The sequence below is a fragment of the Cotesia glomerata genome, linkage group LG2 (assembly GCF_020080835.1).
Source record: "Cotesia glomerata isolate CgM1 linkage group LG2, MPM_Cglom_v2.3, whole genome shotgun sequence".
NCBI lineage: Eukaryota > Metazoa > Arthropoda > Insecta > Hymenoptera > Braconidae > Cotesia > Cotesia glomerata.
This window is the reverse complement of record NC_058159.1, coordinates 28,368,364-28,384,227: the sequence shown is the minus strand read 5'-3', so window position 1 is coordinate 28,384,227 and position 15,864 is coordinate 28,368,364. Positions and strand designations below refer to the sequence as shown.

At 28.4% G+C, this 15,864-nt stretch overlaps 1 protein-coding gene across 2 annotated transcripts in view; it reads left to right on the top strand.

The window, feature by feature from the left end:
- The window catches only part of LOC123260215, a 195,097-nt gene that overhangs the window by 120,068 nt on the left and 59,165 nt on the right, over positions 1–15,864 (top strand). For both annotated transcript variants that reach the window (XM_044721231.1, XM_044721232.1), the window contains exons 3-5: positions 4,310–5,538; positions 12,851–12,945; positions 13,577–13,701. In XM_044721231.1, coding sequence (XP_044577166.1) covers positions 4,310–5,538; positions 12,851–12,945; positions 13,577–13,701 — 1,449 coding nt within the window. The remainder of the gene's footprint in view (positions 1–4,309; positions 5,539–12,850; positions 12,946–13,576; positions 13,702–15,864) is intronic.

Here is a 15,864-nt window from a genome sequence, read left to right as displayed (position 1 = left end):
ATCTAAAAATTTTTGATTTTTAGATCACTATTAAACAAACATAATTATTTATTTATTTATTTTTCAAAAAATTATGCTAAGGCCTTATAAGTCGAATGGCAAATTAACAAAATACATAAACATTATACATTCACATTTATAGAATTTAGAATTTAAGGAGCAAATTTTTATTTTCTAATCAGAATAGTATCCAAGAAAAGCACAGAAATGAAAGAAATAAAGGTAGTCTCAAGACAAAAATCGTAAAACAAAATCAAAATCAAATTACTTAGAGTAGCAAAAATATAAAATTAGAAAAAAAAATTGTTTAAAAGATTTAAAAACTGTTCTATTTATTTATTTACGTGTGAAAGCTCTGAAAATTAACATTCAAAGTTTGAATCTAGAAAAATGTTATTTCGAACTGTAATTTTTCTCGTTTTGAATAAGACGGGACACTTATTACTATTTATAATGTAATTTTTCAAGTTTTCTTTTTTCCGTGCATAGAGGTGCATTACACTTGTGCATAGAAACCAGAAAAAATACAAAATACAAAAAATTATGCATACATTTTACATATCACGATAAGTAATATAAAAAAGAAAAGCACAAAATTGCACTGATAGAAGGATTTGTTTATAGTTAAAAATATTTTTTAATATTCAACAAATCATTTATTAGAGACCACTTTTTAGTATTAAACAAATATTTCTTAGTATTTAAAATGATTTGTTTGTATTTAATAAATCTGATATTCATTTATAAACTATAAACAAATCCTTCCATCAGTGTGCAAATGTCATAAAAAATTGCTATACAGTCATCTCTAAGGTATATAAATACAACCATAAGTTTCTAAAAATTCAGATTTCTAATAAATTGGCAAATTTTTCTTCTTAGGAGTTTCTTAGATACATTCAGTGTTTTTAACTCATTCGATAGTTTATTATAATATTTAATTGCTAAATAGTAAGCATTTTTAGTGCTAATAGTCTTCTTTACTTTAGGTAAAAAGGTTTTGTTACAATTACAACAAATTTTTTTTTTTTTAATACATATCAAATACGTTTTTACTCAAACACAAATAAATTTTATTGACATATAAAACAAAAAAATTAAAGAATGAAAAGAAATCAAAATTAAATTCATCCTATATTTACTCGATGCGCGAAAACTTTTCAAAGCATAAGTGTAAACATTGAAAGTACTTTCTTATTTGAAGTGCTCAACATAGCTGTCGTCCGTGTAACTCGAGATCGTTTCTGTAGAATGGCACAAATTGCAATTTTTTTACTAAATCCAATGTGAAAAATTCAATTAACCGATCTCTGGAATACCTCTAACAGTCTACTTGTTATTCTGCTCACTTTGGCTTTATCTAAAATCCTCAATTTAAAATAATCCGTTTCTTTACAAAAGTATGTAATGAAAATCCTGGTTCTAATAACTTTTTTCGTTCACGAAAATGACCATTGATTTTTTCACAGGAGCCTACTGTGTTAAATAACATATTTGCCAGTGAATCAAATAGAGAGGGATTATTGACTCAAGTGAGCTATTGATCTATTTCAATGCGTATAGTATAGATATAAACATAGACAGAGATACTAACTATGATCTGAGTGTCACGGAATTGGTTCTTGACGTAGATCCCCCGAAGCGTGTTGGAAGCAATATCACAAGGAATCTCTGGTAAACAAATTCCACAAAGACTCCTCTTTGACCGTACAATCTCTTAGTATCTCTCGAGCCCAAGCCTGTTCATACCACAGTTTGCTCACAACTTTATTTTTGTAATATACAAATCACCCACTGGAAATGAATCCCCACAAAGGAGAGTGTGTGAATAACTCTCACATATCACGTCATGTTATTTAAATTTGTTTTATTTTGTTTTGTACAATTTTAATGGGAAATATTTTTTTTTCAAAAGCTCTCTTTCAAAGTGACTCAATTTCGTTCAGCGTTACAATATAGATCAAATGTTAATATACGCAAATTTACAATATTTTTTTTTCTTTTTCATTGTATTTTCTATTTTAATCGGCATTTATTTATACCGACATTAAATTATATCTGGATTTGCAATGGGTCAAGAGGTCTTTTATTCAAATTTAACTTCATTTATCGTGTTACAATTTATCAAGTACGTGAATCGGATTGCAGTGAGTATTGAAACTGTTTTCGGAAACAATAGAGTCTAAATTTATTTTCGCAAATGTTTTGTTGAATCGGTATCATAAAACATGTTTGTGTTAGATTTAGGTCAATTGTTTCGTTTTGAAACTCAATAACTCACATTTCTTAGATTTTTCCAAATTTGTTGTGAACAAAAAAAATTTTAATTGTTTTAAATACAACGCGTGATTCCGACAATCATACACGGAAAAAAGTGAACTGTAATAAATAATAGTCAATTTATAATAAGTAATGATTAACTGGAAAAAATTACCATTTCAAACAGTAAACTCGTGATTTTAACAATCACTTTATAATATTTATTATTTAAATGCTACAATTTATTATTTATATGGAAGAAAATACTATTTCAAACAGTAATATTCGCTATGTGAAAGTCGAAAATGTTAAAGTATAATAATTAAGAATTTTGACTTTGATATTTATCATTTCGTACCTAAAAAATGATCGCATGATATGTAAAAAATATAAACTACAGTTACTAAATTTTCTATGTAAGCAACGTCAATATTTACAAAATAAAATGGTAAATTTTAAACGCAACGCTAAAAATCAAACTATAATTATTAATTTGTTTGGACTGGTAAAATATATATTTTAAGAGTAGAATTTTTACTGTTTCAAATGTTAAATTCTCCGAGTGTGAGATCTTCCTTTTCTCTTCATAGTATAGACTATATATTAAAACAGCAATTTTTACTGTTTGAAATTGTAATTTTTCAAGTTAAGAGAGTCGTTATTTACTATAGTGACAGCTACTAATCACATTTTCAATATTAAATTATAAATTGTGGCTTTTACACTTTCTACATTAAGTTTTGTAATATTTACATTTGTGCCACACCGATGTCCACTGTACTGTTTGAAACTATAAAAACTAACCGGAATCCGAGTGAATTTTACAGTTTACTTTTTTTCATATACATGGAAAAAAGTAAACTGTAATAAATAATTAAGAATTTTGACTTTGGTATTTATCATTTCGTACCTAAAAAATTATCGCATGATATGTAAAAAATATAAACTACAGTTACTAAATTTCTATATAAGCAATGTCAATATTTACAAAATAAAATGGTAAATTTTAAACGCAACGCTAAAAATCAAACTATAATTATTAATTTGTTTGGACTGGTAAAATATATATTTTAAAAGTAGAATTTTTACTGTTTCAAATGTTAAATTCTCCGAGTGTGAGATCTTCTTTTTCTCTTCATAGTATAGACTATATATTAAAACAGCAATTTTTACTGTTTGAAACTGTAATTTTTCAAGTTGAGAGAGTCGTTATTTACTATAGTGACTGCTACTAATCACATTTTCGATATTAAATTATAAATTGTGGCTTTTACACTTTTTACATTAAGTTTTGTAATATTTACATTTGTGCCACTCCGATGTCCGCTGTACTGTTTGAAACTATAAAAACTAACCGGAATCCGAGTGAATTTTACAGTACACTTTTTTTCGTGTATTCCGAGGGCATATAAAGGTAGTCAATATACGGATTTTTACGATGTCGCATCATAAATTTTAAAATATAAAGTTATGTAAGTAATATTGATAGTCTGGTTCTGGATTACAATATAACATTTGTAATTTTTCCTACAATTTTTTTTCCGTATAAGCATTAAATTATAAAAATAAAATCCGTTTCTACAATCATTAAATCCAACTTGTTGTTGACACTTAACAACTCCACTAAAGAAGAATTCACCTAGGAACAAAACAATAAAGGTTTAAAAAAGATTTTAGAAAGGGGAGGGGGGGTATTTGATTGAGCTGTCAACAACAGGGTTGAAGTTAGTTCATGTCTCAACAAAAAATATATCTCATTTTTTCTTGGCCAAGTACATGTATATATATGTAGTTTTCCAATATATATATATTTGAAAACGTGGTTCGCGAACAAAACAAGTCGAAAAAAAGGCATCTACATTAATCATTGTCCACATAGCACTTGGAATTCTCGATTTTTCATCAGAATGAACCAATTCTTTCTTCATCGTTCGCGTTCAACTCAATCGAAGCGTAAGATTTACCTCCCACCGGGGGTATACAAAAACGTTAGCCTCCCGGTAAATCGATATAGAAAAGACGTTGAGCGTTTTTCCGATTACTGTTACAGAAACCGAGGACAGGAAATATCGGATCGTCGAGGACGTCAATCATCGAAATGAGGACAACATCAGCATCAGCATCAACATCAGTACCACCAGTACCACCAGTACCACCAACGATGGAAGTACTTCAATATCTCCAGAGTATCGTTGTAACCGATGCGTTGGAAAAGTTGAAATTGAGGTCACTCCACACCCGAGTGAACTTCTTCAAAATGCGATAATAAAAATGGATAGAGTTGAACTTAATATGTTTTCCAATCGCAAATGGACAAACATCACCGCTACCACCAAAAACATTTCCGAAGCAGTTAAAATAGCGTCAACAACAGCAAATGTACCTACAGTTAGGTACACAGAAGAAATAATTACGCAGAAGCATAAATTTTTATTATCATCTGCGGAAAACCAAAATTCACAGACCCTAAATCCTTCAGAAGTGGAGCAAGACAACAAATACAGGGTGAAGCGGAGTGATGGGAGCTTCCTTGAGTTTTCAAGACCGGAAAACCTTACTCAAGCAATACCGGACACTAAATCCCAAGTTGATGAGTCGGTGGAAGAAGCTACGGACACATTGATTTCCGGTTCGCTTCTCGACGCCGAAACAATTCGAGATGTCGACGATCAGCTCAAGGATCCAAGTAAAAAGCTTACGACTCGGAACCAATTAGATGATTCGGACGGACCGAATTTAAGGAAAGCCACATCGACGCTTACGTCTACGAGAACAATCAAAGTGCTAAGTGCCAAACAGATATTGTCTGGCACTCTACACTCTGGAAACTCGGACCATTCAACCCATTCGAGAACCAACCGATTGGCAGAGTCCACCCTCGAGGCGCCATTGATCTTAGAGCCACAAGTACTGGGCGCAAGTATGTGGGTTTCGAAGAACGCTTCTCAAGGCGACGATCATGATAATCCTTACTTGAAGAAAGACCATTCCAAGCCGTCTATCAACCTCGTTGACGGCAAGCCTAACAAAGTTTTCTACGAAATCAAACCCTCGCTCAACACGGCCATGGACGAGGATGATGCACCCAGAACTTGGGCGCCAGTTTTTACTACCACTAAGCGCAGTTTTCTCGCCGGGTTCAAGATTCCTAGTATTCCTAGTTCTTTTGGGAAGTATGGTCCGTATTTTTTGGATAATGATGATGGCAGGAATGTTACTGAGAGGATTGGCAGCACTGTTTTGCTGGATTGTCGCATTGGACTGCTGGGAGACAAAAAGGTAACGACTTTAGAGATACTTTTATTTATTTATTTAATCATTTATTTACAACCAAACCCAACAGCCGTAGCCATTAACAGGGTTAATAATATTAACAAAGTAATTGTTTTTAAATTATTTTAGTAATGACAAGATAACCAAGAAAGTTAAATAATAAATTCAGATTGTAGCAATCACTTTATAGCTACTTGAGTAGGTAAACATAAAAAATAAAAATAACTAAAGAAAAAAGTATTAAATTTGTATGAAGAAAATTAGAGCAATTATAGATATAAATTAACGCCATTTCATAAAATAGTTTGCATAGAGAATCAGGATTATAGTTAGTAGAGAGATCAGACCGGTCAGTTCGGCAGAGCTCAGTAATTAATCGTGACTTGTCATATTTTTATATATTTTAAAAATCAAATTTATGCTAAGAAATATCATCTTCACTAGTTTTATCCGGTTTTTTTAGCCAAATTAAACTTTTGATAATGACTATCTAATTATAAGGTACTAAGTGTTAATCGTCTGCTTAGCTTAGTTTTGAATATATACAACTTTAAAATCGTAATCAAAATTGTATTAAACTTGGCAAATATCAAATTAGTCAACCAATAATAGAATTATTAAGTTAAATAAAATTACTGAAGAAATTATTTGTGATGAACACTGATTACTCTCTCGATAAAATATCGAAAATATATTTTAAACTTAAAATATTGTCTGAGAAACGATGCATTTTATCAGATTAATCTTATGATTATTGATTTCATAGTTTTTTTTGGTTAGACATGTCTAAAAAAGGATTTTACTTTTATTAGTATATATATAGATTATAGAAGATATATATTTCGTTAATTTTTATGACTTATGTAAAATTTAAAATACTATTACAGAAAGTCATGAAAATGTTTACTTAGTTTTAGCTTGATGTTTAAAATAAATATTTCAAATTATGTATTATTTAAATTTTATTCCATATTAAATTAAATGCTATTGAATAATAAGTTCTTTCAGATAAATAATAAATAAATCATTAAATTTTCATTTTGATTTTAAATGTGGCAAACCGAAAAATGAAAATTTGAAAATGTTTCATATAAACCAAAATCTTATAAAAAATACGTATTTTTTTATGTTTATCGTATATTTCTTCGTAATTTCTGCGATCCGAATTTGGAGAAAAGTACCAATTAAAATCACAAATTCACTTAGCCTAAACAAATTTAAGACTAGTGCTTTTGAATTCACACATTTTTGTTACATGAATTTATCATTTTAAATTATCATCTTTTTGCACTTTGCACCACTGAGTTTAACTCTTTAATTTTTAATTTTTATATTCAAATTTAAACTTTCTTGTATTTATCCTAACTATACTCCAAATTGAAAAAAAAAAAAACAATTTTTCTTAATATCTAAAATTTTGAAAATTAAATCTTCATTATTCATACGTGTACTTTATTATCATTTTTTTTTTTTTTGTATACTTTTGCCATTTGGCTATTCTGCCTTAGCATTGAAATTAAATAATAAATAAATATATAAGTTAAATAGTTTTTCACTTAAGCATTTCAAAAATTAGATCTTAACAAACTTTGATACAGCAGCGTGCAATGCGAGAAATTATTTTCTGTAATCCCAAAAAAGAACAAGTTTTCTAAGTGACAACTTCATAGAATCCTTTTAGAAACTTTACCGTTAATTTCCTCCGAATAGTTCCCGTCTACTTATTAGATTGTATTACTGTATTCCGTTTGTTTCCCTCGGAGATTTTATCCAGGCGAGCGCTAGTTGATATTTCCGTGTTTTAGTGTCACTTACCTGAAATATTGAACGAGTTTTCATTCTCTCATGTAAACATTTACATAAAGATATTGTCTGTTTGTTACTTAATGCTAAATTTTTTTTATGAACTTTCTCTGGCAGCTTTTTAGCAAATGTATCATGCATAAATTTATATTTATATTTATCTTTACAGTTTATGTATAAATTTTTCATATCCTTTTTTATTCGAGTCTCTGCAGCTTCTTAAGCCAATCCAAATCTGAACTTTTCCATCATTTGCAAGCACACCCGCACACTCACTAATGTCGAATGCACTTAGATAGAAGCATTATAGTGATAGTAGAAGTAGAAGTAGTAGCAAAGAAGTACCAGAGGAAAGAGTAAGACGCTTTAAATTCTCGCGAGATTCGTATTTCGTAGAATACCAAATGCGAAACTGATAGAAGAAGGATGTGAGAGTCGAGACCAGGAAATGAAAACAAGTATTTTCCGGGTTCGGTCTATACGAGACGCGATCCATATATTTATATATACATGTATAGGTCGATGCGATATAGATATCTTGCATTCTAACATACTCTTATTGTAACTCTTTATACATTTCGTACCTCACTCGCATTCTCTATCTTCGCAAATAAAAGACATTTGCATCGAGACGTGCATGCACAAATTCACATCTAAATAAATTGACTTTTTCTTGATAAATTTATTATTTTTTTCACCTAGCGTATTATACTATACTGTTTTGGTATTTCATTAGTTTCTGAATTCAATAAATTAATAATTTTTTAATTAAAAATAAAATAAAAAATTTGTTTGTATATATTAACATGTCATGCGCAGTAATTTTTTGTAAATTAAGGACTATTATTATTTATTTATTATTTACCAAATTTTTAGACCCTGAAGCCTTAGGTCCCTAAGGGCCTTACATAGAAATCAATACATAGTAATAATAAAATTAGTTAAACAGTAATGAATATAAAATAATAAGACAGTAAAAATAAGAAATAAGACTAAAAAACACTATGTGTTTTTATATTGTAAAATTTTAAGGTATTTATTAATTTACTTTTTAGATATTTTTATTGAGTTTTTGATTTTAATTTGAGTTTTTATGTTTTGTAAAAAACATAATATCAATTTGGTCTACAACATTCTGATTTAAATTAATTATAGAAGAATTTAAACCTGATTAGAGCAATTAATAATTTTTGTAAAAAATATTTAATATTTAAATGCACTTGCATTTTGAGAAAATGAAAAAAAAAAATTGTATTTTTTAAACATTTTTTAAGATTTGAAAATTTATAAAAATAAATTATGTTACATTAAAGAAAAAAAAATCAAGATTCAACAATAATATTTTATTCAAAATTTCACTTTTGCTTCGAAATATTCAATTCAAAAAATTAAATCTTGGAAATAAAACTCTTCAATGAAGATAAAAAGTTCTTCATTCAAGAGTTTTAATTAATACTATTTTAAAACAAGATAACCTATGCTTAACCCAACAGTTTCTTTCTTTTAGATTAAGATACCAAGTTACATTTATCAAAATATTATCGACTTGTTTCAAGAATACTAACGACGCCCAAATTTCTCTTATTTTTTTTATAAAAAAAAAATTAGTCTTAAATATTTCTTAAAATGAGTTGATAAAGAAAAAAAATATTTTTTTGGCTTTTTGAATGAAAAAACTTGTTCTTGAACCAAGATTATAAAATTCTTACATGAAAACGAAGTTATAGTTAATGAATTCGATAATTTAAAGTTAAAAATTCGGCACATGTTAATTTCTTAGATGTTCTAATAAATTTTTATAGAATCTACTAGAGCCTAAATTTTCTAACTCAAATTCTATTTTTTAATAGTTTTTCTCAATTAAGGCTTTCAATTTCGAGTCACAAAGATTTTGATCCCTAAATAGGGTTTTTTTTACCCACTTTTCCCCAAGAAGTCACAAATATCAAATAAATACATATTGTTAACATTAATTTATGCAGAGATCTAAAATAAGTTAAAGCCCAACGATGGACCAGGAATTATTAATTAAAGATTTATAAGCTGATTATAATTGAAAAATGTAATTGGAAAAAATAGTAACAATCAATAAAATATAATTATGAAAAAAGATTTTGATCCAATGATTTAGAAACTAAGAGTATAAATACTTGAAACAAGACAATAAATTTTCGGAATTTTGTAAATTTTTCTATCAACGCTACTTCATATAATTTATGAACTGAAACTCGTAAACCCTCGAATTGATTCCCGCGATGTTATAGCGCCCTAAAATGATCTTCAAAAATCCACGTAAATATTGTATCGCTCGACAGCGAGTCGGGAACGTTTTCGATTCGCAATTTACGGATCTATAGAATAGGATGTAAAGCATTTTTAACCGGTTTGCAGTTACAATCTGCAGGCATTAAAAGACACTAAAACAAAAATAAAAAAAAGTGAAAAAAATCGCTAGAACCAGCAGCGAGTTTTGCATTTTGTTGTACATTTAAACTTGGAGCGAACAGTTAGAGTGTACGCGTTCACGTTCATACATCTTTAATACCTGGGCTTGGGCATGAGAATTCCATGATTCCTCATCTCTATAAATCCGCAATCGCGTTGGAGTTTACGAGCCCGACTATGTATGTTTGTATATGTAGACATATATCCACTCAACTCAGCAATCTCGTCTCGGCAGTAAATAGTTGTGTATGTCTATATTTATTTATAAAAATAAAGCACGGGATTTTTAGATCGTTTGTTTTTATTGGCGCGTGTACTCGCCCCATAAATATTCCCCGACGAACGACCGTGCGAATCACCGGCTATCCGATTTCCACACTTAATGGATCGACCTCTGGATTTCTTATTTATATTTATATTTTATTTACTTCCTTCACTTTTCGAGGTCGTTTCGTGTAAGACAAATATCGGGTGTTGCTGTTATAAATTTTCTTTCCGTTTAATAATTTATCTGGAGCTGAACAACCAAAGGTGCGATAAAAAAGATGTGGATGTCAAGTATTCAATATCGGATAAATAGAAAAAATAAAAAACAAGTCCAGAAAAATTGATAAATTCACAGTTTACATGAAAATATATATTTTTTTTAATTATTTACAGAGGAATTAATATTTTTAATAAAATAAACGAACTTTAAACAGTTACCTACACTAAAATTTCGACAGTAAATTATTTGATGCAAAAATATACACAGAAAGAAAAATTTCTTGACTGGAGAAAAAAATTCTTGGCTCAAGAAAATTTTCGGCTGCCGGAAGGAAGACCGAAGTTGTGTTGGCCGAAGTAAAAATTTTTCGAGAAATTCTATTCTTGGTGGAAGTCATTTTTTCCTAATTCAAATTATCATAAATATTTGATACAATAAATTTTTATATTTGATCAAGATTTTTAGATACTTTACACTGATAGAAGGATTTAGTTCTATTTAATAAGATTTAGTAACAGATACTAAATGATTTAGTAACAAACCTTTCATTACCAAATATTTAGTAATAGCTACTAAATCATTTATTAAACCTCATTTAGTTCCACTAAATAAATATTTAGTAATATTTAACAAATAATTTATTGGTACTCAATAAATCGTTTATTGGTATCAAAGAAATTAATTTTTTAGCTAATTTTAGCGTGTAACCTAACTTTTTAACTTAAAATAAATAAAAATAATTAGAATAAATAATTTTAAGTAAAAATATAATGTATTATAAAGAAAAGAATCTCATTAAATTATATTTTTTCGTTTGAGACATTTATAAAATTTAAAATTAAACAAGTTTTTAACACATCAATAATAAACAAATTAAAAAATGTAAACTAAACTCCACTGAAAAAAGACATAAATAGAAGATATTTATTAGAAGTATGTGTGTTTTTAAAGGTTTAATAAACCTCCCAAAATCGAGCTGAATAAAATAATCTGAGTTAGTGAATAGGTTATGTATCACATAAACATTGGAATTAAAGCGTAGCCATCTACCGACAATACTTGCCAAAGAAATATTTAGTACCTGTTACTAAATATTATTTGGTGAAACTAAATATTTATTTCCATGTAATAAGGCTTTGTTCATATAAAGAAATCATTTATTAAACTGTAACAAATAATATTGATGGGTACAAAATATTTATTTCTCCCAAATAAATGAATAAAAATTTTTTTACTAAATCAATTTAGTACTCTGTACTAAATCCTTCTATCAGTGTAGGGAAGCAGCGCCACCTACTTCAGCTAAGAAAAAAATTTTCTCACCTTGAGAAAATTTTTCTCTTGAATATTTGATACCCATTTTATATTATTTTAGCGTGTAATTATACATATTGAATGAAAAAAAATGATGAAATATTATTTGATCTTCCCATTTGACATGTTAATAAATAAAAATATTAATGAAAATTTACTTCTATCTTTATATTTAATTTTTTGGAGCAAGAGAGAAATTTTCTCAAGACAAAAAAATTTACTTCTATCAAGAACTAAATTTTTTGGAGCAAGAGGCTGAATTTTCTCAAAACAACAAGATTTTCTTGACTTAAATAAATAAATAAATTTTCTTGGATCAAGATACGTATTTCTTAAAGCAAGAGGATTAATTTAGTTGGAATAAGTGAAATTTCTTGTGTAAAAAAAAAATTTTTTTTTCGCTCAGGAAAATAATTAGTAATAAAAATATTTTCTTGGCTCAAGTGAACCTTTTTTTCTGTGTACGCGTAAAAATATTAATATCTTCAATCAAAAATTATTATCCTACTCATAGGTCTTTAAATAATCTCAAGTCACCTTTATTTTCTTTCGCAATCGATCTTCTATTTAAAAAACCAATTTATAATTGGTAAAAACGCTAGACACAATTGAACAGAAATAATACGTCCAAGTTTAAAACCAACGATTATCTTAGTAAGCCTCTTAAGACCTTGAGTTTATTCAAATTTCATTTTAACGGATTCATGAAATCCCGAAATAAATATAACCATTTAGAATTTTACAAATTTAATAACTCTTATCAATTTTTTCAATGTAAATTTATTAAAATCTTAAAAGACGAAATTTAAATTTCTATGAGCTCGAATTTTTTCGCCAATTGATTTTTAATATTCTTCTAGTCACGACTACGCTCTTGAATGCTTGCACTTTTCTATTGCATGAAATTGAACTTCGTTTTTATTGATTCGATTTTATATATTGCATAGAAAGATAAAGATGCTTATCAAGTCTTTCGCCTTCTTTCCGGTAATAAAAATCATCGTAAAAGTCATGCATAGTCGAAAAAGTTGCAGTGTTATTCTTTTGGTTAAAAAAAAATAAAAAATGAAAAATTGGAAATAAGTCAAAAATAAGTTCTTTAGGATATAGCAATGCACCGATTGTAATTATTTATCGATTGTACCATTAAAACCAAAGTATCAGAATATATGAGACAGAAAGGATGAAAAATAACGAGTTTAATTGAAGATTGATAGGAAAGTAGTTTTGTTTAGTTTTTTTCTAACAACTTGCTGCAATCTGTTCCAGGTGACCTGGTTGCAACATGATAAAGATTCAATCCGGCTTCTAACCGTAGGCAATGTGCAGTATAGTGCAGATGAAAGGATCAGCTTGAAATTTCAGTAAGTGTATAAATCTTTTCATATTTAATTAAATTATTTTTTTCGATATAAATTATAAAATAAAATAAACTAATACGTAAATTTATTTACTAAGACTGTAATTTTGAAAAATTGGGTGAAAATTTACGGGCGGATTTCATGAGATGATTTAAACGATAACAGTGAACTCCCCCTCGATACGACACTATCAAAAATGATTTTTGCAGGTAATTTAAAATTCTCGTGAGTATACTACCAATCCCTCGTATTTTTTTTAAATTCAATAAAAAAATAAAATTTGAATTTTATCCTGAGTGAAATAGACGTAAAATATTTATAGCATCTATATTATTACATAGAATATTTTATATAAGTTTATAGTTGAAATAATATAATATAAGATAATATAAGAATAAGAAGGGATATAATGTAGAGTATATATGTAATGTAAGAAGAGGGTAAAATAATCCGGATTTAGTTGTCAGAGAGGCTAAATCGATGCTTGGATGGGTTGATACAAATGTACCAGCCGGGGTTGAGACCTTACAGCTATCGCATTGAGACAACTAAAGCCCATGAATGCCTTCCAATACCCCATGCTATGTACATTACGCCCCATCATACTCTACGTTCGTCCTTGGTGCGGTTTCAGATATCCGGACAACTGGAGATTACAGATCACATATGCAACACTTCGAGATAATGGACTCTACAAGTGTCAAGTTGAGATCGACCCATCCCATTCTCTTGTCAAAAGATACAACGTTATAATTACAGGTTAGTTTAACTAGATATTCCATGTCTTGTATCAATATAAGCTTTCATTAAGTACAAATGATCTATCGTTATATTTTTTATCTCTGCTGATAAAAAATTATCATTTATTATTATTATTTTCTTCTTCTTATTATTATTATTACTAGCAACCTTGCAGTTACAATGTGACTGCCGTAATTTGTGAACTAGAAAAAATCAAAATTTCGCTTTGTTAAATAATGACTTTTGTTAAATTGCACTGTACAATGATAGAAGGATTTCTTAGTATTTAAAAAAATTTCTTTGTATTTAAGAAATCATTTCTTAAACATCATTTCTTAGTACTTAAAAAATATTTCTTAAATACAAAGAAATATTTCTTAAATACAAAGAAATATTTCTTAAATACTAAGAAATATTTCTTAAATACTAAGAAATATTTTTTAAATGCTAAGAAATGATGTTTAAGAAATGATTTCTTAAATACAAAGAAATCTTCTTAAATGCTAAGAAATCCTTCTATCAGTGTACTTTCTTAACTATTAACATTTTTAAAGATATAAGCTCATCCCGATGTTACACTCATCAAGAGTTTTTATTTGAGTACCTACATGCATTTTGATATATTTTTCATATATATGTCGTATATATGTCGTAGTCTTTTTGCAAAATTCGTCATTCCATGAAAAGCCTAGGCACTTCCAGAAACATCGAAGTTTTGTGAAAAATTTTGCATTTCCCGCCTACACGGAAAGAACAAGATGACACTGGTTATCATCCCAAATTATACTCAGTGATATCTGTGGTGAAAAAAAATTTAAGATAGTAGCTAGAAAAATCCAAATTATACTGCGTGATATCTGGATTATATTCATTGTAATCTGGATTATAATCATTGTAATCTGCATTATACTAGCTACTATCTAAAAATTTTTTTCACTTAGTATAATTTGGGATGATATCCAGTATCATCTTGTTCTTTCCGTGTAGGTAATTCGTAAAATGACCACTCGACGTTGGCGCTTGATGATAAATCATAATATACGTTATCTGACGGATTATACACGTGTATTTTTCACGAAAAGACTAGCTCGTGCAATAATCCAAACGTAATTAAGTATTTGTTAAATTAATAAATAAAAAAGGCCATTCGGCATCTGAAACGGAAGTAGATTTCATTTTATTTCATTTCTGTGGAGGAAATGACTGCAAAAGTAAAATTTCTTCAAAATGATCGTAAAGTAGAAATTTTTTCATTTAGAAAAACATGTAATTTGAAGTCTAATTTCTCAGCTTTCAGATGAATTTTATTACAGAAAGTGAATATCTCGACAAGTTCGAAAGTAATTTGAAGGAGAAGTATAGTGAGAGTATGAAATTTTAAAATTTTCAAAATTTTAAAATGCTGTAATTTCTAAACTAATTAACCGATTGAGCTCATATTTAAAATATGATATATTGTGGACCATGTCTTAATAAGTAAAATAAAATAGGAAGCTTCCTAGGACCGCAAAACGTCAACATCCGTTGAAAATTCGATTTTCGAAAAACGAGGTGAAACCAATGACATCCCAACTTTTGAAAATTTTCAATTTTCTTAGCGGGAAGTTAAAAAGTTGTCTTTTAATTGATGTATTTTTTAATTACATAACATTTCACGCTTTACAGGCACTACACGAAACATCAAACTATAAACTGCGCCCGATTGTGTAACTTGGTTTAACCACGATATGCCAGAGTCGAGTGGTCATTTGATGAAAATTATAATTTTTCAAAAAACGTCGGCGTTTCTGAAAGTGCCTAGGTTTTTCATGGAATGACGAATTTTGCGAAAAGACTATGACATATACATATAAATAAATATATGAAATATATGAAAAATTGATGTGGGTACTCAAATGAAAGGTCTTGATGAGTGTAACATCGGGATAAGCTTATATCTTTAAAAATGTCAGTATTTCACAAGATAAAACGTCGTTTCTTAATTATGTTAAATTACACTGTACTTTCTTAACTATTGACATTTTTAAAGATATAAGCTCATCTCGATGTTATACTCATTAAAAGCTCTCATTTAAATACCTACATGCATTTTGATATATTTTTCATATATAAATATATAAAATATATGAAAAATTGATGTGGGTACTCAAATGAAAGGTCTTGATGAGTGTAATGTTGGGA